General features: G+C 48.0%; 1 protein-coding gene and 1 non-coding gene across 4 annotated transcripts in view; both read right to left on the reverse strand.

The window, feature by feature from the left end:
* Positions 1-10162: 10162 nt before the first annotated feature.
* Positions 10163-22903, reverse strand: part of LRRC20 (leucine rich repeat containing 20) — a 71565-nt gene continuing 58824 nt past the window's right edge. For all 3 annotated transcript variants that reach the window (XM_061405224.1, XM_061405221.1, XM_061405222.1), the window contains one exon: positions 10163-12670. In XM_061405224.1, the coding sequence (XP_061261208.1) occupies positions 12516-12670 (155 nt within the window). In that variant the 3' untranslated portion in view covers positions 10163-12515. The remainder of the gene's footprint in view (positions 12671-22903) is intronic.
* Positions 20803-20875, reverse strand: TRNAE-UUC (transfer RNA glutamic acid (anticodon UUC)). The gene has a single exon. It is a non-coding gene; the product is annotated as a tRNA-Glu (tRNA).

Here is a 22903-nt window from a genome sequence, read left to right on the forward strand (position 1 = left end):
TTGTGGATTTGTGTCCAGTAGAAAAGAATGTCAACCCCACTGTTGGCTGTTTATTGCCTCGTAGGACACTGACCAGTGTTGCATGTAAAGGTGATCATATTTCAACATTATTTTTTCTTCCAGGATTATGCAAACACCCTGGGAATCAGCTTTACTGTCTTGGTTCCCTCATTAATGAGCTGAATAAAATCTCTGACACATGATCATCCTATATTTATAAAAGTCATGTTTTTAGCTTCTGAAAATTACACTTTGGCACTGCCTATCACAGGTACTTTGAGAATATGAGAGGCGATCACAGAGTCATCAAAAGTCAAGCTTCTCAAACTTGAACATGCCCATGGATTATGTGAAAGTCGCTCAGTCGTGTCCGACACTTTGCGACCCCATGGAATTCTCCAGGCCAGAATACTGGAGTGGGTAGTCTTTCCCTTCTCCAGGGGAGCTTCTCAACCCAGGGATCGAATCCAGGTCTCCCACATTTCAGGCATTTCAGGTGGATTCTTTACCAGCTGAGCCGCAAAGGAAGCCCTTGTGAATCATGTTGGGGGAGACGGGGTGGTGGTGGTTAAAATACAGATTCTGGGCTGCAGCAAGGTGAGCAGACTGGGGAAGGGTGTCCTCCATCCCACTGAGCTCTCTGAGTTTCTGGGCTTGGCCTGCTTAGGACACCCTTCTTTAGTGCTTAATTCAGTTCAGTCACTCAGTCGTGTCCGCCTGTTTGTGACCCCATGAACTGCAGCACGCCAGGCCTCCCTGTCCATCACCAACTCCCGGAGTCCACCCAAATCCATGTCCATCGAGTCGGTGATGCCATCCAACCATCTCATCCTCTGTCGCCCCTTCTCCTCCTGCCCTCAATCTTTCCCAGCATCAGAGTCTTTTCAAATGAGTCAACTCTTCGCATGAGGTGGCCAAAGTATTGGAGTTTCAGCTTCAGCATCAGTCCTTCCAATGAATACCCAGGACTGATCTCCTTTAGGATGGACTGGTTGGATCTCCTTGCAGTCCAAGGGACTCTCAAGAGTCTTCTCCAACACCACAGTTCAAAAGCATCAATTCTTTGGTGCTCAGCTTTCTTTATAGTCCAACTCTCACATCCATACATGACCACTGGAAAAACCATAGCCTTGACTAGACAGACCTTGGTTGACAAAGTAATGTCTCTGCTTTTTAATGTGCTGTCTAGGTTGGTCATAACTTTGCTTCCAAGGAGTAAGCATCTTTTAATTTCGTGGCTGCAATCACCATCTGCAGTGATTTTGGAGCCCAGAAAAATAAAGTCAGCCACTGTTTCCACTGTTTCCTCATCTATTTGCCATAAAGTGATGGGACCAGATGCCATGACCTTATTTTTCTGAATGTTGAGCTTTAAGCCAACTTTTTCACTCTCCTCTTTCACTTTCATCAAGAGGTTTTTTAGTTCCTCTTCACTTTCTGCCATAAGGGTGGTGTCATCTGCATATCTGAGGTTATTGATATTTCTCTCAGCAGTCTTGATTCCAGCTTGTGTTTCCTCCAGCCCAGCATTTCTCATGATGTACCCTGCATATAAGTTAAATAAGCAGGGTGACAATATACAGCCTTGACGAACTCCTTTTCCTATTTGGAACCAGTCTGTTGTTCCATGTCTAGTTCTAACTGTTGCTTCCTGACCTGCATACAGATTTCTCAAGAGGCAGGTCAGGAGGTCTGGTATTCCCATCTCTTTAAGAATTTTCCGCAGTTTATTGTGATCCACACAGTCGAAGGCTTTGGCATAGTCAATAAAGCAGAAATATATATTTTTCTGGAACTCTTTTGCTTTTTTGATAATCCAGCGGATGTTAACAATTTGATCTCTGGTTCCTCTGCCTTTTCTAAAACCAGCTTGAACATCTGGAAGTTCACGGTTCACGTATTGCTGAAGCCTGGCTTGGAGAATTTTAAGCATCACTTTACTAGCATGTGAGATGAGTGCAAATGTGCGGTAGTTTGAACATTCTTTGGCATTGCCTTTCTTTGAGATTGGAATGAAAACTGACCTCTTCCAGTCCTGTGGCCACTGCTGAGTTTTCCAAATTTGCTGGCATATTGAGTGCAGCACTTTTACAGCATCCTCTTTCACAATTTAAAATAGCTGAACTGGAATTCCATCACCTCCACTAGCTTTGTTCATAGTGATGCTTCCTAAGGCCCACTTGACTTCACATTCCAGGATGTCTGGCTCTAGGTGAGTGATCATATCATCATGGTTATCTGAGTCATGAAGATCTTTTTTGTACAGTTCTTCTGTGTATTCTTGCCACCTCTTCTTAATATCTCCTGCTTCTGTTAGGTCCATACCATTTCTGTCCTTTATTGAGCCCATCTTTGCATGAAATGTTCCCTTGGTATCTCTAATTTTCTTGAAGAGATCTCTAGTCTTTCCCATTCTATTGTTTTCCTCTATTTCTTTGCATTGATCGCTGAGGAAGGCTTTCTTATCTCTTCTTGCTATTCTTTGGAACTCTGCATTCAGATGCTTATATCTTTCCTTTTCTCCTTTGCTTTTCGCTTCCTGTCTTTTCACAGCTATTTGTAAGGCCTCCTCAGACAGCCATTTTGCTTTTTTGCATTTCTTTTTCTTGGGGATGGTCTTGATTCCTATCTCCTGTACAATGTCACGAACCTCTATCCATAGTTCATCAGGCACTCTATCAGATCTAGTCCCTTAAATCTATTTCTCACTTTCACTGTATAGTCATAAGGGATTTGATTTAGGCCATACCTGAATGGTCTAGTGGCTTTCTCCACTTTCTTCAATTTCAGTCTGAATTTGGCAATAAGGAGTTCATGATCTGAGCCACAGTCAGCTCCCAGTCTTGTTTTGCTGTGTAGAGCTTCTCCATCTTTGGGTGCAAAGAATATAATCAATCTGACTTCAGTGTCAACCATCTGGTGATGTCCATGTGTAGAGTCTTCTCTTGTGTTTGGAAGAGGGTGTTTACTATGACCAGTGCATTCTCTTGGCAGAACTCTATTAGCCTTTGCCCTGCTTCATTCTGTACCCCAAGGCCAAATTTGTCTGTTACTCCAGGTGCTTCTTGACTTCCTACTTTTGCATTCCAGTTCCCTATAATGAATGGCTTCCCTGGTGGCTCAGAGGTTAAAGTGTCTTCCTCCAATGTGGGATACCTGGGTTCGATCCCTGGGTTGGGAAGATCCCCTGGAGAAGGAAATGGTAAACCACTCCAGTATTCTTGCCTGCAGAATCCCATGGACGGAGAAGCCTGGTAGGCTACAGTCCACGGGGTCTCAGAGAGTTGGACACGACTGAGCAACTTCACCTTCACCTTCCCTATAATGAAAAGGATATCTTTTTTGGGTATTAGTTCTAGAAGGTCTTGTAGGTCTTCATAGAACTATTCTTGGAGTCTGAGAAAAATGGCAAATATGGATAGTGATTCTAGGCATCTTCTCATCACTGAAGTAGATCATGAAATAAGTCCTGGACCTATGAATATCCAGTTTGATTTAGCAGATATAAGATCCAAAATGATCCTTATTTTGTATGTAAAAGGGAATATATATGAATACGTTTTCTCACTTATATTTGGCTTTTTAGACTAAACTCCGTATCTCTGTCAGGGTTGGCTGAGGACTGGATAAATGACAGCACATTGATACAATGGAATATATTTCACCCATTAAAAAGAAGCAAGTGACTTTATTACGTATCAAAATGGAACAAGTCTTCAATTTATTTTGTCAAATGAAAAAAGTAAAGTGCAGAGCAGTCAGTGTGTATAATATACTGCCCTTTGGGTAAAGCCATTAACAAGTGATATATAATGTGAATATGTATCAATGAGTCTAGGGGTGTGAATAGGAAACTGTCGAGAGTGTTGCCTCCTCAAAAAGAGCCTGAGCGCTTGAGGTAGGAGGTGTGCCAGTTACTGTTGGGTAAACACCCAACTACTCAACAACCTCGCCTAGCTAGTCCTTGAACTTCCCTTTCTCAGTTTTCTCAAACTGTTTCCTCTTCCATTTCTCCCAGGACCTAGGGCTTTCTTACTTATCTCTGTGTGCCCAGTTTTTCTCAGAGAATTCACTCAAAAATTTACACTAGACAATACTTTGTAAATTACACTTTTTCTCCCTCCCCTTATTCACTAACGTGTATCTACCCTATTTGTGCACAGACAGCCCTGTTGTCTGTTCAAGGTTATGATGCCAGAAAAATGCTGATTTTGTTAAGGGTCAAAGTAGTTTCCAATCCAGGAGATGAAAGACGATTGGCTTAAACTATTCTTGATAATCCTGTTTCCATTTTCCAGATACTTAATTTTTTAGTCATTTTTAGCAGCTTGAGCAGTATGAAATTTATCACATGAGAAATGTATCATTATCCTTTAAAGTGGCCATCAGATAAGATAATGAAATGAATCTTGTCATTTTTACTTGCAAGTTTCAATATCAGTGAATAGAAGGACTAATAAATGCTGATTAAATGCTAATTAAAACTTCAGAATTTTCTTGAAAAAGAAAACACGCAGATTCTGATTCAGAAGGTCTGGGGAGGGACCCATCCTCTGGGTCTAACATCCCCCAGGTGCTGTTGATGCAGCTCATCTGAAGACCACACCAAGAGCAAGAGCCCCCTCCAACCTCTCAACTTTGGGTATAGGAATCCTTCTGGAAATCCTATCAAGGGTTGGAATAGGATCACAGGGAGAGGGTGATGCTAAGCCGAAAGCAACGGTCACAGTGGTAGGCTAGTGCACACTGGCCACCGGCACTCTATTAGGAAAAGCCCAGCCACGACCCATGGCTTGTGAGGGCGTGTGTGTGTGCGCTCAATCGCTTCAGTTGTGTCTGACTCTTTGCAACCCTATGGATGGTAGCCCACCAGGCTTCTCTGTCCAGGGATTTTCCTAGCAAGAACACTGGAGTGGGTTGCCCTTCTCCAAGCGATCTTCCCAACCCAGGGATCGAGCTCATGTCTCCTGCATTGGCAGGTGGATTCTTTACTGCTAAGCCACCAGGGAAGCCCCACTTGTGAGGGATGAAAGACCAAAGCAAAGACTTCCTACTCTTGTCAGTCCTTGGGATGACAAAGGCCCTGAGGCATGTGCACACCTGGGGTGCTGGAGGAACAGTGGGAGGCGTGTGCCTCTAAGTGCAGTGAAGAAGGGGGAAAAAAGGACCAGAGAAGTAATGAAGGGAAGCTCACACCTGGTCCTAGAGACCACTGTAAGGACTTGGCTTTTACACTGGAGTGCCATGGAGACCCTGGAGGATGTGGGGAGATAGGGACTTAGGATTTAAAAGGATCCTTTGGGGAATTCCCTGGAGGTCCAGTGGTTAGGATTCCACACTTACCCCACCAGGGCCCAGGTTCAATTCCTGGTCAGGGAACTAATCAATCCTTGTGTTTACAAGTCACACAGCGCAGCTAAAAACATTTTTTTTTTTTTAATAATAAAAGGATCCTCTGGGTGCTGCGTGGGGGAGAAACAGAGACTCTTTAAGGTGCAGAGGTGGAGGCCTTGCTTTGAGTCTGGTTTACTGGGGCTCAGGTGGGTTTGGAATCTGCATCTTAAAACATCCTGGTGACTTAGTCTCTTATACAGCCAGGAGATCCAGGACCACCCTTGTCCAACCCCCAGGGCCCATGCATGTTATTTTCTAGGTTCATTGAAGGGTTCATTCCCAGGCGTGGCCTGCATGCTCTGTCGTGTCTGACGGTTTTGCGACCCCCATAGACTAGCCCACCAAGCTCCTCTGTCCGTTGGATTTCCCAGGCAAGAATACTGCCATTTCCTAGTCCAGGGGATCTTCCCGACCCAGGGATGGCACCTGCATATCCTGCTTTGGTAGGTGGATTCTTTACCACCGAACCACCTGGGAACCCATTTTCTAGGTAACTGGTGCCAGTGAGCTAGAATGCATCATGACTGGCACCCATCGGAGTTGCGTCCTGTGGCAGTTCTGCAGGGCCCACCCCTGAAGACACCCTAATGTAAGTGTTTTCCATCTAGAGGAGAGAGGGTGTACACAGAGGAGCATGAGCCTCAGCTGACTCCTGGCCAAGGCTCTGAGTTACACGAGTTATTAGTTGTCCTTGGCGGCCCAATGCAGAACCTCCTAGATTCCTGAGTTGTGAAGCTGGCAGTGAGCTGTCAGTCTTCTCATTTCCTGTGGGATGAAATCTCCCATCAGCATCCAGATGTCCTCCAGGGGTGCGTGACAAACAGCTCTGTGCTTCCCTGAGAGACATGTTCTTGTCAGGGCACTCGAGTTGAGCCCACACTAGGACCGGTGTAAGCAGAAGGATGAGGAAGCTCTTAGGTGTATGAAGTGGGCATACTGCTGACCGCCAAGGGATACTTACCTCTACTACCTGAAGCATGACGGGAGGCAGTCTTAGCACCCATTTTATGGATGAGAAAAGCAAGGCTCAGGGGGTCTTCATAGGAATGTGATGGGAGAAAGAACATGTGAGTTGGAAAAAGCAATGGCATCTCCCATCCCAGCCAGCCTCCCAGCTCAAACCCCAGCTCCACTTCTTCCAAGGCACACATTAACCCCTAGGGCCTGAGGCTGTCCTCGTCTGCAGAGTGAGGACCAAGGACGTGTTGCTGATAGTAAGCAAGAAGACATAGAAGCACTGCCCAGAGCTGATAAACAGTAGGGGCCCAATGAGTGCTCCTGCTCAGACCTAGAGCAGCTGGACTTGTGCCCCTTTTCTGAGGGACAGGTTCAGCCCACCCATCCCTGAGGCTCATGTCCACAGAGTGATCTGACTGCTCTTGGACCCAGCCCAGCTCATGTCCTGCCCAGTGGCCCAGTGATGCAGACTCCCAGGCCTGCCCTTCTTGGCCTTGGCATCTCTCCCAGCACTCTGGCCAGAACTTCTGGGCCCCTGCCAATGCTCACCTTTCCGGGAACTGCTCCCCGTCCCAGGGCCAGCTTTCTGAGAAGGGACAGGCACGTTTCAGTAAAGTAAAGGGTATCCTTTACAGTCAGTAAAGTGTAGCTCCAAAGTCAGGCCTAGGATCCAACACTGAACCTGGGGGAGACTGAAAACCAAAACCCCCTACGTGTGCTGATGGACGTTAACTAGACTTACTGTGATGGTCATTTCACAGTTTATGCACACAGGGAATCACTGTTATACACCTGAAACTAACATAATGTTATATGTCAGCTGTATTCTCACACAAAGCAGCCCTCTAGCCCCACACATCTTCCTGTCAACATTAATAAGTCCTTGTATCTTATCATATTCAACATAACTGTACTAATCCAGGAAATTCTTGCCCAGAGAGTAAAAGTTGTAAATCATTGTATTGTTCATTCTAGGAAATTCCTGAAACTATCATTTAAAGGAACATCAAACTGCTTAACTCTTTAGTTGCTGCTGCTGCTGCTAAGTCGCTTCAGTCGTGTCCGACTCTGTGCGACCCCATAGACGGCATCCCACCAGGCTCCCCCGTCCCTGGGATTCTGCAGGCAAGAGTACTGGAGTGGGGTGCCATTGCCTTCTCCGAACTCTTTAGTAAACAGCATCAAAAGAGAGCTTACAGGGACTTCACTGGCCATCCAGTGTTAAGAAACTGTATTCCCAATGCAGGGGGCACAGGTTCAATCCTTGGTCAGAGAACTAAGATCCCACATATCACTCAGCACAGCCAAAAAAAAAAAAAAGAAAGAAAAAAAAATTTACATCTTTTTTTCCTTTTAATAAATATTTCTTTTTCACTTTTTTTAAATTGGAGGATAATTGCTTTACAGAATTTGTGATTTTGTCATACATCAACAAGAATCAGCCATAGGTACACCCATTTCCTCTCCTTCCCAAACCTCCCATCTCCCTCCCCACCCCACCCTTCTAGATTATCACAGAGCCCCTGTTTGAATTCCCTGAGTCATACAGAAAATTCCTGCTGGCTATCTATTTTGCATATGGTATTGTAAATTTCCATGTTTCTCTCTCCATACATCTCACCCTCTTCCTCCTCCCTTCCCCGTGTCCTCAGGTCTGTTTTCTGTTTCTCCATTGCTGCCCTGAAAATTAATTCACCAGTACCAACTTTCTAGATTCCATACATATGCGAGAACATATGATAGTTACATTTCTGGCTTACTTTACTCTAATAGGCTCTAGGTTTGTCCGCCTCATCAGAACTGACTCAAATGTGCTCCCTTTTATGGCTGAGTAATATTCCATTGTGTATATGTACCACAGCTTCTTTATCCATTCATCTGTTGATGGACATCTAGGTTGCTTTCTTGTCCTAGCTATTACAAATAGCACTGCAATGAACATTGGGGTACATGTGTCTTTTTCAATTATGGTTTTCTCAAGAGTATATGTCTAGGAGTGGGATTGCTGGGTCATATGGTGATTTTATTCCTAGTTTTCAAAGGAATCTCCATACTGTCTTCCATAGTGGCTGTATCAATTTACATTGATTTGCAGCAATTTACATTCCCACCAGCAATGCAAGAGGGTTTCCTTTTCTCCACACACTCTCCAGCATTTATTGTTTGTAGACTTTTTGATGATGGCCATTCTGACTGGTGCAGGGTGACATCTCATTGTAGTTTTGATTTGCATTTCTCTAATGAGTGACGTTGAGCATCTTTTCATGTGTTTGTTAGCCATCTGTATGTCTTCTTTGGAGAAATGTGTTTAGGTCTCTTTCCCACTTTTTGATTGGGTTGTTTTTCTGGTATTGAGTTGTATGAGCTGCTTGTATATTTTGGAAATTAAGTCTTTGTCAGTCTCCCATTCTGAGGGTTGTCTTTTCACCTTGTTTGTAGTTTCCTTTACTGTGCAAAAAGCTTTTAAGTTTAATTAGGTCCCACTTGTTTATTTTTGTTTTTATTTCCATTCCTCTAGGAGGTGGGTCATAGAAGATACTGCTTTGTCATCGAGTGTTCTGCCTATGTTTTCCTCTAAGAGTTTTATAGTTTCTGATCTTACATTTAAGCTCTTACTTAAGAGCTTACATCTTAAGACTCTTTGAACCCCTCGCCTCAAAACGTCTCCTTGTGTCCACCTATCCTAAACTCTATCACGATCTTTATGCTATCCTAGTCAAGGCATCCTTCCCTGCACAGAAAGCCCCACCTGAAACCAGACTCGGAAATCTCCTTCCTGTGACTGTGCCCTCCCTATGCTGGCACGCTGGGAAGGCGTGGTCAAGATCTCCCCGACCTGGAGAAAAGTTGTCTCGGCTCTGTCTGACCAACAGCTCTCAGCCTATGATACTTTTGGTGAGCCAGCATTCAGCAAGAAAAAACAGAGTCGGGGGAGTCTTCTGTTCGACCTTTGGGGTGGGGTGAGTGGCAGCCTGAGTCCAGGCTGGTCCAAAGACACAGCCATAGTGAAGCCCCCAGAACCACAGACAGAGTGAGTTCTAGAAAGCCCCTTGGGGATCTCCTTACAGCCCCTTCCCTTTACAGACAGCAAACAGGGTCCAGAGAGAGGAAAGGAATTTGTCCAATGCACAGAACTCACTGCAGTTGTTAGGTAGATTAAATGAGTTAATATCCATAACATGCTTAGACACTGCCTGGTGTGCATTAAGCTCTACATGTGTTTGTTAAACAAAAGTGATGGCAGGGCTGGCCTAAAACTCAAGGCAAACTCAGGCTGATCTCCCAGATTCAGAAAACAAAAACTGACTTAAACCTTGAACCCAGGAGCAGTTTCTCACCTGCATCAGAACACCTGGAGTTAAAGATCATTAAAGTGGAGTGCTGGGCTCCACCTCCGGAGGATCTGATTCTGTAGCTGTGGAGTTGGGGTGAGATCTCTAACCAGCTCCCTGGCTGGTCCTGAGACCCCTCCTTGAGAACTTTAGACCCTGAGAAATGACCCACTAAGGGTATAATTTCTGGCACCAGTCAGGGAGAAATGGCAAGGCGGGGACAGTGGGCCCCTTCATCCTTCTGCAGGTACCAGGTCCCCCCAGACTGATGTTTAGACCTCTGCAGCCGCACAGTGTCAGGGCAGGCATCAACTCTGCCTGTCTGTGCCTCTGCCCACTGTGAATATTCCAAGCCGCAAGCTGCTTTACCCCATAATTTCAATCAGAGGGGCAGCCCCTCCTCTTTGCCGGTGAATGGGGTCACCACTCGGGCCACGTGAGATCTGTGCATGAGAATGAATCAAACACCAACAGGCAGATGAAACCAACGCATTCTTTATTGCAGCCTGAAGCGAAGGGCTCACTCACACAGTGGGCTTTGATGTGGGGCCTTCTCTGACTGCCCAAGCTTTCCCAGCAGGCATGGGCAAACTCTCCAAGCAGAGTAGAAAACAGCTTCCAGAAGCCACCCTGTCTAAGGGCCTTAGGCGATGACCTGGGGAAGCAGCAGAGGTTAGCCAGGAAGGCCAAGCAAAGCCGGCTCTCCTCTCCTGGTGGCTTTGGATCAGTCCCTTCACTGGGAGCACCACGCAGCCTCTGGAAAGATCAAAGGGGCCCAGGGGCTCTGAGGGCTGGTTTAGGGGGACATAAGCAGACTCAGACTCCACCGATGGTGCAGAGGGAGAGCCGAGAACCTTCACCCTCGACTCTGAGAATGTCCCCAGGATCACCCCAGGCCCCTGTTTGTGGGAATCAGCTGGCGATCTTCTGAAATGCAGTTTCTGGTTCCAGAAGTCTAGAATGGGGCCTGGGATTCTGCATTTCTATCGCGCTCCCATGGATGCCAACTCTGCAGGCATCCCCACAGACCACACTAGAGCTGCAAGGCTCTGGCCATACAGTATCTTCCTGCATATCGGAAAAGTGCACCCCTTCTTTGACAAGGAAAACCCCACTCCAGGACACAGTCTAGGTTATCCCAACCAGCCTGGGCTGGACCACAGGCTTGCTCACTTGTCCCCACCGTCCAGGGCTGAACTCCGAAGCCCTAGGAGATCCCATTTCAGCCTCCTCAACCTGAAAACACTTTCCCCCGGAGCTTCACCAACCAGGCCTTGGAAGATGAGCAGAGCGAACACTGATCACTCAGCAATGGGCCAACAGTGGGCCAACCAGTCAGCCTCCTGCCGAGACCGAAGGCCCGGGCAGGGGCAGGACGTGGAGCCGGGGACGGGGAGTGAGCCTGGGAGCATTCTGAGAAACGGTTAGTGCTCTGAGCAGCGGTCTGAGCTCTGAACAGCCTAACCTCAGGACGGGAAGAGGGCCACTAGTCCACAGATGTAGGATCCGGGTAGTCTAGCTTGCTGCAAGTCCTGAGGCCTCCACTGTCTCCTGTAGATCAGGCTAGGTGGGCTCTGGTCTCTGAGTCTGCTAGCTCCACAGATGAGAAGGTGGGAGGTAGATATATCTAGGGATCACGGGGTCAGTAGTTGTCCAAACCACAGGTGTGGTCAGGAAGCCAGAGCCCCAGGCCCCATGGAGGGACCAGTTGCCCATTTGCCAGATGCTGTCCCAGTGTTAGCACTGAAAGTCCCACGTCCCAGGAAACCCCTCAGTCCCGGGCAAACAGAGATGGCTGGTCACACAATTACCTGGCCACACCCTAGACTCTAGATCGAGGGTCTAGAGATGACTAGGTCATCAGGGCTCTGGGTGGTGGCAGCCTGGGAACTGGCTGGTCACAAATCCAGTGGTCCATGGTGCCTTCTGCCCCGACATGGACCAATGACAAGGCAGTCAGCCAACTGTCTGAGGGTGACTGTGCTGAGGGTGGCACAGGTGCAAATGGCCATGTTTCTCTCTGGGTCGCCGTTCCTGCAGCAGGACTGATGCCAGGCAAACCTGGTCACCATGGGGGAGGGAGGGAGCAGTCTGGACTTCCAATGCCACTGATTTCTTAGTCATGGGGAAGCACAGAGCCTACTTGATATGCTCCCGCCGGTCCTTGGGCCCCTACACAAACATTCTCAGCCGTGCCGCAGCGCTGGGCCACACTCTCTGCAGCTTTCCCGTGACTCCTAGTTCCGGTTCGCGCCAATCCAGGGGCCCAGAGGGCTGAGGACGGGGCACAGTGGAGGGCCTCATCCAGGTCGGTCCTCAGGAAACAATAAATAGATGGAAGTTGTCTTCTGTCACTCTCAGGGCAGCTGCTGGCTCTCAGCACTAGAAACAAGGCCTCAAACCCAAAAGGGCCCGGAAAGTGCGCAGCAATGCTCATCCATGGGCCCAGAAGGTACTGATGACTTGAAGGTAACTTGGAGGTATGTGTTCTGCCAAAAGCCTTCTAGGAGCCAAAAGGAGGCAAAAGCCCCCGCCATTGCCCCCTTTCTCGAATTGTAAGGCTCAGAGGACCTGCTCAGGTTTGCACAGAAGCTGTGAGTGCGGGGAGTCTGGGCTCCAAGCCCCTCCTTGCCTCCTCCATCCAGGTACTCCAGGGCCCACTACTGCTCTACCTATCTATCCGGACCGCCGCACCCTCCCACCACGCGCTACTCAGCCCGCCCGCCCCCAGCCCCCCAAGCTTGGCCTCACACAGGCCCATGGGACTCCCTCCCCTAGGGCGCCAGGCCAGGTGGCCTCTGTCCCTTGCTGGGTGGGCATGAGGAGGCAGGCCTAGGGTGGGGGGGCCCGGGCGCCCTCTGGAGACATGAGCATGTCGAACTTGATGAGTGGTGGGGCAATGACGCGCACCTCGGCGTTCAGCGGGTTGAAGCGCAGGTTGATGAGGTGCAAGGCAGGCATGGCAGCCAGCTTCTCCACGGGCACGTCTGTCAGGGAGAAAGGGACAGGTTAGGGGGTTGGGGACACGCGGGCAGAGAAGAAGGATGATGGATTCACTCACTGGATGTGGGCTCAGCACTAGGTACCCAGCCCTGTGCGAGAGGCCATTGGGACCCACCAGGGAGATACAACCACAGGCAGGAAAGCATCCTATTAAACGCAGGATTACCACTTATCCCAGCCGTGCCACTCCTGAGTGGAATTCACCGAATTGCAAATAGGTACTCAAAATACTTGTGTACATGTGTTCACAGCAGCGCTATTCACAACAGCTGGTGTCCACAAATGAAGAATGGATAAACAAAAAGCAGTACAGACAAACCATGGAATATCAGCTTCACAGAGGCTACAACACAGATGAACCTGAAAAACGTTATGCCGAGTGAAAGAAGCCAGACGTCAGAGATCACAGAGTGCATGATTCTTTTCCTATGAAATGTCCAGAATAAGCAAAACCATAGGGACAGAAAGTAGATTAGTGGTTGCCAGGGACGGGGGAAGGAAGGGTTGGAGAGGGACTACTTAATGGGTGCAGGGCCTCCTTTGGGGTGATAAAGTATTTTGGAACTAGACAGAGTTGACAGTTGCAGAGCAGTGTCAATGTATCAAATGCTACTGAACTGGACATTTTAAAATGGTTAATTTTATCACATTTTCTTTAAAGCTATATTAAAACTTGGTAACATTTACAGTTCCTCACACCTAAACTTTAGAATCACTCAGTCTCTGGTTCCAGTCCCAGGTCAGCCACATAACCGCTGTGTGCCTAAAGCAAATTACTAAATTTCATGTCATATATTTATGGAAAAGACAGAAACTCTAATTTGAAAAGATATACGCAACATAATGTTCATAGTAGCACTGTTTACAATAGCCAGGACATGGACGCAACCTAAGTGTCCATCAACAGAAGAGTGGATGAAGAAGATGTCGTGTGTGACATGACGGAATACTATGCAGCCATGAAAAAAACAATGAAATAATGTTATTTGTAGCAACACAGATGGACCTAAAGAATAATATACTGAGTGAAGTAAGTCAGATAGAAACAGACAAATACCATATATCATTTCTGTGTGGGATCTAAAATATAATACAAATTAAGTTATTTACAAAACAAAAGCAGGCTCACAGACATATAAAGCGCATTCATGGTTATCCAAGGGGAGAGGCGGGGTGCATGTGTGTGCACTCAGTGGTGTTCGACTCTGCGACCCCATGAACTGTAGCCTGCCAGGCTCCTCTGCCCATGGGATTCTCCAGTCAAGAATACTAGAGTGGGTTGCCATTTCCTTCTCCAGGGGAATCTTCCTGACCCAGGGATTGAACCCTAGTCTCCTGTGTTTCCTGCATTGGCACTGGATTCTTTACCACCAAGCCACCTGGGAATCCCAAGGCAGAGTAGAGGAGTGATAAATTAGGAGTATGGGATTAACAGATCCACACCACTATATATAAAAAAATAACAAGGATTTACTGTATAGCATAGGAAGCTATTTTCATTATCTTGTAATAATCTATGTGGGTAAGAAACCTGAAAAAGTATATATTAATATATGTATAGCTGAATCACTTCACGATATACCTAAAACTATACTTTAATTAAAAAATAATAAAATGAACTTCATATCAGGATAATAACAGTATATACCTGACATAGTCATTTAAGGATGAAAGAGAATATCTGTGCAGTCATTCCTCAGAGACACCACGGGTTTGGTTCCAGCCCACGGCAACAAAGTGAATATCTCAAAAAAGGGAGTCATCTGAATATTTTGGTTTCCCAGTGCATATAAAAGTTGTTACCCTACCCTGTAGTCTATTAAATATGCAATAGCATTATGTCCAAAAATATATACACGTACCTTAATTTTAAAATACTTTATTGCTAAAAAAAAAATGTTCCCCATCACCTGAGCCTTCAGCAAGTCACAATCTTTTTGTGATGGTAACATCAAACATCTGATCACAGGTACAGGAGTTTGCTCTCCCTTTAGTACCCTGGGGTGACTGGCTCTGAGCTCCCTGGGGACTGGCTCTATCAATTAGACCAAGGGTCTAATGCTGGAGGCAGGAGAAATTCTTAACCTCCTAAGAGCAGAGTCTTTTCTTTGTCCTTGAATCCCCAGGGCCAAACACCATAGGTGGCACGTAGATATGGTGGGCGCAAAAACATGTTCTGGGCAGCTGGCAGGGAGTTACTAGGGTGGGTCACGGCCGGGAGCTGGGTCCCAAGCAAGACTGGCTAGAGCACTGCCAGGGGGGCTCCGTTTGACAGACAGGAACCTACGTGATAGATGAGAGGACAGGAGCCATGAAGGAGGTGATGGGGAGGGACCCAGAGCCCAAGGCAAACATGGGGGCTCAGGTAGGGAAAGACGCAGAGATAAGGCATTTCCAGATCACTAGGTTGTGAGCAGACGCTGTTCCTGGGAGTGGAGGAAAAGCAAGATCAACTGCTATCAATGCCCACTCAGCTTCTGCTTTCTCTGGAGCACATCCGCACGCTCATGTCACGTTACCCAGCTGCTAGCAGTCTGTTCCTCTATGCTCCTTACTGGGGGTGGGGGGGGCTGCAGAGTGGGAGCCAAAGGAAGGGGCTGCCTGTGGAATTCCTTATCTCTCTTCATGTACAGTGAGCTCCCAAGTGCCCCACCAACAATGGCTGGGAAGAGAAGGACTAATGACTTGGAAGCTTCCCCTTCTCTGTGTTAGTACACCAGCTTTGTAACAGCCATGGCCGGCAGCACACCTGGCAGCTGGGTACGCAGGACAGACATCATCCCCTCTGCCCCTGATGGCCCAGATAAGAAAATCCTCTTGCCTTGGGCTCTTAAGAAGTCAGTTCATGGACCGCCCTGGTGGCACAACGGATAAGACTCTGCCTGCCAAGGTAGGGGACACAGGTTCCATCTCTGGTCCAGGAAGATTTCATATGCCTTGGAGCAACTAAGCCCCATGCGCCAAAACTACTGAGCTTATGTTCTAGAGCCCCCGAGTTGCAACTACTGAGCCCCCCCACCCTAGAGCCTGTGCTCTGCAACAAGAGAAGCCGTTGCAATGAGAAGCTCATACACTGCAAGGACGAGTAGCCCCCACTCACAACTAGCGAAAGCCGCACACAGCAACGAAAGACCTGGAGCAGTCAATAATAAATAAACAAATAATTTTCTTTTAAAAGTCAGGTCATTAGTGCAAGTTCGAGGCATGAAGCAGGGTCCTCAAAGCTGGTGCTCTGGGACAATACAGAAGGATGCGGTGGGGAGGGAGGTGGGGAGGACATTCAGGATGGGGAGACACGTGCACTCGTGGACGATTCACGTTGAAGTATAGCAATAATCACCACAATACTGTAAAGAAATTATTCTCCAATTAAAATCAATTAATTATTTTTTTAAAAACTCAGGTCATTTCACAGAGTAGTTACCATTATATCCCAGGTGACACAGGAGATAATCAAGGCTCAGGGAGGTTAACACATTGTTATTAACAAAATGGGCCCCAGAAAAGAGGCTGATTCTGGGAACTGATCTTTGAGGCCCTGCACTAGGTGGTCTTTCATACTGACCCATTTGGCAGATAAGGAAACTGAACCATAGATTCTCTATGCTGACAATGATTCTCTGACTCTACTCTAGCTCCCTTGGATTTTTCAACTAGGCCTGACTTTTGAATTTCAGTGTTCATCACTCATGTTCAATGTTAGCAAGAATTCTGCTAAGTTGGTTGAGCCAGAAAGTTTCACTCTCAATACCTAATCAGGTTCCCCATTGTCTACCATCCCCTAAGTGATGTCTGTTCCCCCTGGCCTGCTTTCAAGCAAGAACTAGGGGTTGCTAAGGACTTTTCTCTCTCTGAACTATATGACTCCTCCATCCTGCAGCTAGGGAGGCCTGAGGATTGCAAAGTGGCCAGTGCGCCTGAGATGGGGAGGAGGGTCTCCCTGGGATGCCCCTGCCGAGGTTTGCTGGGCATGGCATGAAGACCTGCTGCAGCCCAGCCTTAGAGCAAATCTGCGTGACTCCAGGCCTAGAGAGAGCAGCACTCCCTGAGTTCTCAGCCTGTCATTTCCAAGTACCACCCACGGAGTTGGCCTCTTCAGAGTCTTCGGCGTTCTCCAAACGGCTCTGCTGGAGGAGAGTGATGGCGTGGGATTAAGTGTATTTCTTTCCCCTGATTTAACCATGGAGGTCATTTGAGCAGCTTAGAGGAAGAAGCAATGGGGCCAACAGACTGCATTAAAGCTGGCAGAATCAACAACTGGCCTAGCCAAGCTATCAAACAATAAGCCCAAGAGGCAAATGGAGAGTTTCTGGATAAAGCACAAAGGAGAACATTCAGTCTTCAAGCATCCTAAGAAGAGAGGGACGTGGCTGGAGAGTGGAGGGGAGGATATGAAATGATCTGCATTTTGTGGGTGGTAAAACTGAGGCTTAGAGAGGTTACATAAGCTCCCCAGGGCCACATGGTACATTGGCATCATGCTGCTAACAGAAGCCAGATCTTTGGACTTTGGCACACCTGGAAAGGAAGAAGAGCCCCAGCTCACCCCTCCCATGGGGCATACCCTCATGCCCATTCACTGAGTCTTGTGGATCCGCACATTCCCGCTCAAAGGCCCCCTCCACTGGCACTCCCTCTGGTCCCCATCCAAACTCCTGACCCACTTTATAGGAGAACATATCTTACATCACACTCTGGGACCATGCTCATGCTGTAAGTACAGTACCTGGCTGGCACAGTGCCCACAGGTGCTCAATAGCTATTTGTTGGATGAGTGAATGAACGAATAAATGACTGAACATTTTACCTCCTGAACTAGATCACAAGTTCCTAGTTAAAACCAACCTGGGCTGGGCACACAGTGGACCCACCATCAACACCATATGATTAAACAACTCTAACTTCAGTACTTTCAAGAGTTGGGACCCTTCCTCTGACCTGACCCACTCTGGGCACTTTTGCTAGTCAGGGCCAGGCCTCTGTGGGCCAAGGCTGTGATACGTTACTAGTTCTTTAGCACAATAATCCAATTTGGCAAATGAGAAAATATTGATGAGCAGAAATAAAATCATCCATGTTTCACCATGTAGAACCAATTACTTAATGTGAGATATATGGCCTTACCAACTTTTTTACACTTGTGTGTGTGTGTACGTATGTTTGTTCACAACTATGTTTCAGAAATAGCCTCCTAGATACTATGCCATAACATAGTTTTTCTTGATGACACATTGTAAACATCTTTTCAGGTTACAAGTCAGTGACAGTATCATGGCCACTTGGTGGTCCAAAGAATGGAGCAATCACGCTTTGGCTCACGTTTCTACCGTTAAAGACATGCAGGTTGTTTCCAACTTTTATTATTCCAGAAAATGAGAGATGACTCCAACCCTCTTTCCACTGCAGACAGCCCTCCCAGACTCCTGCTTATGTCTGTGGAAGCTTAAAATAATAATAGCAGCATCAGAATGGACAGTATTTAGAGAAAATTACTCCTCTAAGGTTAGCTTGAATTCTCTTCACTGATCATTGGCACTATTGACTGGCAAACTTGTTTCATGCCAGGGGCACAAGCTAGACACAAGATGATAAAAATGATCCCTCCACAGCATGATTCTTCATATGTGTGGCACCTCTGGTCTAAAAGGATGCTGACAGGAGGAGTCTGGGCCCAGGAAAGTGGCAATTGTTACTGAGTGAGCTCCAGAAGTCACAGCAGAGGCCAGTGGGACTTCTGATTCCCACTTTGGGTGGAGCTGAGCCCCTCTGGTCCCTTCCGGAACTGGGATCAGAGGCTCCCCAGCCTGGTGGCCTAGGGCCCCAGTCTGCCAGTTTTCTTGGCAGCTTAGACACAAATCATGGGGCCCTGTGGGCTGCCCAGGCTGGATCAAGACTGTAAGCAATGCTTACACACGGCTGGCAGTCTCACTTCTGATTCAAAAGATAACCCTTCTAGCCAGAATGCCTGAATTTTCAAGATTTTTCAGCATCTCTTCCTCAATCCCCAAGGAATCCCGAGCAGTGAGTAGGGAGCCTGCTGCCTCCTTCAGTGGGACCTGGGATGCTGGGTAAAGATGCAGGGGCAGTGTCCCAGTCCTGGTGGGCAGCACACGGGGGCTATCTTAGTCTCCCTGGGTGGGGTGGGGGCGCTGCAGGCACATTCATGCTCAAGAATCCAGGCTGGCCTGGCAGCCAGAGCCGTCCTGGCACAGCTCCTGGTACCTGGAGCCTGCAACAGCTACGATCAAGGATACTGAGCTTCCAGCCCCATCTGAAATGCCACAGGACACGAGCAGGCAAACTATGGCAAACTGGTGGGACGGAGAATCGTGCCTGTAACAAGGAGGCTCCCGGGGTACACTCACAGCCAGGGCTGTCCCTTCAGAAGACCGGGTGGGGGCCATGACTGAGCCTCCTCCACCCCACAGAGCACTGGGCTGAGCCCTGGGTGGTGGGGCGGGCGCAGCACAGGGAGAAAGCTGAAGCTGCCCCTGCGCTCAGCAGCACGGGAGACACTGCACCCGACAGTCTGCAGGCCGAGTCCCGCGGGGCAGGCTGTGTGCGGCAGTTCTAAGTCCTCTGGTGAAGAGAGGCCACTGGGGAAGAGGATGGGGCAGGGATTCGGGCCCTGACCTCAGATGTGCCACTTGGAGTTGTGCAGCCTCAGGCGGGCCCCTAACCTCTCTGAACCCCAACCTCTCATCTTTAAACTGTCCTCTGCCTCATGAGGCTACAGAGGCCCCCAGAAGGGACCAGACAGTGCTCCCCAAGAAGGTGCAGAGAGCATGCTAGGCACCCCATCAAGAGGATGGGGAGCACAGTGTTTTAAGGAATCCACCAATGACCCTTGAGACGCTATGTTTCCCTAAGGGCAGGGTTCCGGGGAAAGAAAAACAGAAGGAGAAAAGCCCCACTGTGATTCCCTCCTCCTCATCGCAGGCTGGTCAGCAAGGTGGGCCCGTGGCTTCTAGTGCGTCTGCCTGCCAGAGGCACTCCCCAGCCCAGATCTGATATGCAGTCAAAACCAGGTCATAACGATTCTCTTCAGAAATAACACGGTTGGGACTTCCCTGGAGATCTGGTGGTCAAGACTCTGTGCTCCCAGTGCAGGGAGCATGGGTTCGATCCCTGGTCAGGGAACTAAGATGCCACATGCCGGAGACTGTGTCCAAAATAAATAAACAAGAAATTAAAAATAAAGAAATAATATAGTCCTATTTCTGGCTGCCCTGGAGACAGCCAAGTAAGGAACTCAGATTGCCTGGCCCAAGCCTGGCAATTTGTCTTCCAGGGCAGATTTCCCCTTTTGCTCTCCTGTGTCCCTCCCCTTCCCCACTGAAGTCCCTGCACCGGCCCACCCCCACCTCTCTGCTCCTCCAACTTTTTCAGTGAGAAGCTCTGGGAGGGCCTCAGGAAACAATGGCAGTTTTGCTGTGGCCTCCCATTGTCTGCCGGTCCCTTCCTTGCAGCTGGAGGATGGAGGACAAGAGCCGCCTCATCTGCTGTGCGTACACCAACAGTCTAGAAGTGAGGGGTAACATGTGGGTAGAAAAGGAATGGCCTCCTGAAAGCTCTTCTCCTGGGTTGGGGCAGATGTGTGAATGGCTCCTTTGTAAATCCTCTCCATGCTCAGAACCTAAGCCTACTGCTACCAACTTTACAACTCTTTCTGCTCAGACTTAAGATCATTGTCAGTGAAATAAGATCTCCTTTATAAATTGGAAAAATAAGAAGAAACGCTCTTAAGATAAGCACTAGGTGGGAATGAGTAAGGGAGGGCCTCATCAGGGAAACCAGCTTTTAGAAAACAAAACGAGTTAAAGGTGGTGGTGGAGGGGACGTGGGAGGGGTGGTAGGGCACCAATAAGGAAGTGATGTGCTGGCTAAGGTTTAACACTCCACTTACTGGACAGAAACATCCCTGATTGGTGGCATTTGCCAAGGTTTTCTTTCTTTTTCTTTTTTTTTGGTTGTACTACACAGTGGGATGGCAACCCACTCCAGTGTTCTTGCCTGGCGAATTCCATGGACAGAGGAGTCTGGAAGGCTATAGACAGTCCATGGAGTCTCAAAGAGTCAGACACAACTGAGAAACTAACACGCAGTGGGATCTTAGTTCCCTGACTAGGGATTGAACCCAGGCCCCCAGCAGTGAAAGCCCTGAGTCCTAACCACTGGACCACCAGGGAATTCCCAGAATTTGCCAATTTTTTCATGGTATAAATATTCCCACCATGGTCAATTTCAAGCTACCACGGTGAGGTCATTGAACTTGAGTGAGCATGTCCAGTACTGGGGAGCCAAGTCAAGTAGCCCACCCAGGCAGGACCACAGGCTCCCGAGCACAAGGTGCCAGAGCTCAGGCCCATCCTGTCTGTTTACACTATGATTCTTTGGAATAAACCTGAACTTTGGGAACTGGCCCACAGTTTTGCTGTCTATATGCTCTCAGTTGCCTTTGGTTCAATTATAAATGAAAACGCTAGGTGTGCGACAAGGAAATCAGGAGGGGCGGTTTGTGGGACAGCAGCACCATGCCCAGGGCCCAGTAGGGTCAGTGGGAACAGAAGCCAAGAGGCAAGTCCTCAGAGCTCACCTCTGTCACCCTCCCAGCCAACTGTCAGCTCTCATGGCTGGGCTGATTGCTCTTCTCATCCTGATGTAGCTAAGCAACACGTGCGCACACACACAGCTGACATAGGGAGGAGAAGGAAGGAGGTTATAGTTTCTTGAGGGATGGAATGTTTGTTGTTGGAAGGTTCCGGTTTAGCTCAGTGATTCTACCTTGCCTGCACATTGGAATCATTGGGGAGCTTTAAAAAAAATCATCAAGCCCCAAACCCTCCATCAGAGATTCTGACTTAACTGGCATGGGGTATGGCCGGGACACAGGTGTTCTGAAATCTCCCAGTGATTTGAATGCAGAGCTAGTTTGAGTACCACTGGTCTTCCCGGTGAGGCTTAATGAGAGAATCTGGTGAAAACATCCATCTAGCACTTCCATCCCAGGACGCGGCCCATCTGCTGCACTGTGTGGGGCGCAGCCGCCAAGGGCCAGGCTGACTGCCTGAACTCACGGCTTAGGGAGTCCTGCCTCATCACTTTACCCCCGGTCTCTCCACCGCAAGGGAATTTTCCTCCAACCAAAGTTATGTGCTTCAGCCATAATCTTCCTGTGGCTTTCAATCTCCCTCCACCTATAGTCCCTCTTCTTATGCGAAGCACTGTCCTCAACAGCTGGGGTTCTGGAGAGAGACTGTCTGGGCTGTGATCCTGGTTTTGTCCAGGCAGCATGACCTTGGCCAAGTTACTTAACTTCCCTGAGCCTTGGTTTCCTCACCTGGGGAGAATAATAGTACCTGCCTCATCAGGGAAAAATTGAAGACAAAAGGAGAAGGGTGCAGAAGAGGTTGAAATGGTTAAATAGCATTGCTGATTCGACGGACATGAATTTGAGCAAACTCCAGGAGATAGTGAAGGACAGAGGAGACTGGCGTGCTGCAGTCCATGGGGTCGCAAAGAGTCAGACATGACCTAGCAACTAAGCAACAACAACATAAGGCTGTCGCCCACGTTAAACAAAAGCACACTTGAAAATGCTTAGAGAAGATCCAGATGTTTACTTAGTAAACAATTACTAAGTATCAGCCAGGGTAACTGACATGCCACGAGCCCGGTGAGAACAGGGAGCGTGCTTTGTCCATCTCTATCTCCAGCACAGTGCCTAGCGCAGAGCAAGCTGCTCAATCAAAAAACAGCTGGTGAATGAACATTTCTCCAATGCCTAAATCTGTGTCCGTGCCCCTGGGAGCCTCTTACTCCCTGAATAAGACCCTTGCAAGGCTGAGTTCTGAAAGTCAGAGAATTTGGGCTGCTATCCAGCACTCTGGACAGAGACAGGGACAGCCCATCTCTTAGACTGGCTTGTCTAAGGCAGCATGGAATTGCTTTGTTTTAAGCAGATGACACCACCCTTATGGCAGAAAGTGAAGAGGAACTAAAAAACCTCTTGATGAAAGTGAAAGAGGAGAGTGAAAAAGTTGGCTTAAAGCTCAACATTCAGAAAACGAAGATCATGGCATCTAGTCCCATCACTTCATGGCAAATAGATGGGGAAACAGTGGAAACAGTGTCAGACTTTATTTTTTTGGGGCTCCAAAATCACCGCAGATGGTGATTGCAGCCCTGAAATTAAAAAACGCTTACTCCTTGGAAGG

The sequence above is a fragment of the Bos javanicus genome, chromosome 28 (genome assembly GCF_032452875.1).
Source record: "Bos javanicus breed banteng chromosome 28, ARS-OSU_banteng_1.0, whole genome shotgun sequence".
NCBI lineage: Eukaryota > Metazoa > Chordata > Mammalia > Artiodactyla > Bovidae > Bos > Bos javanicus.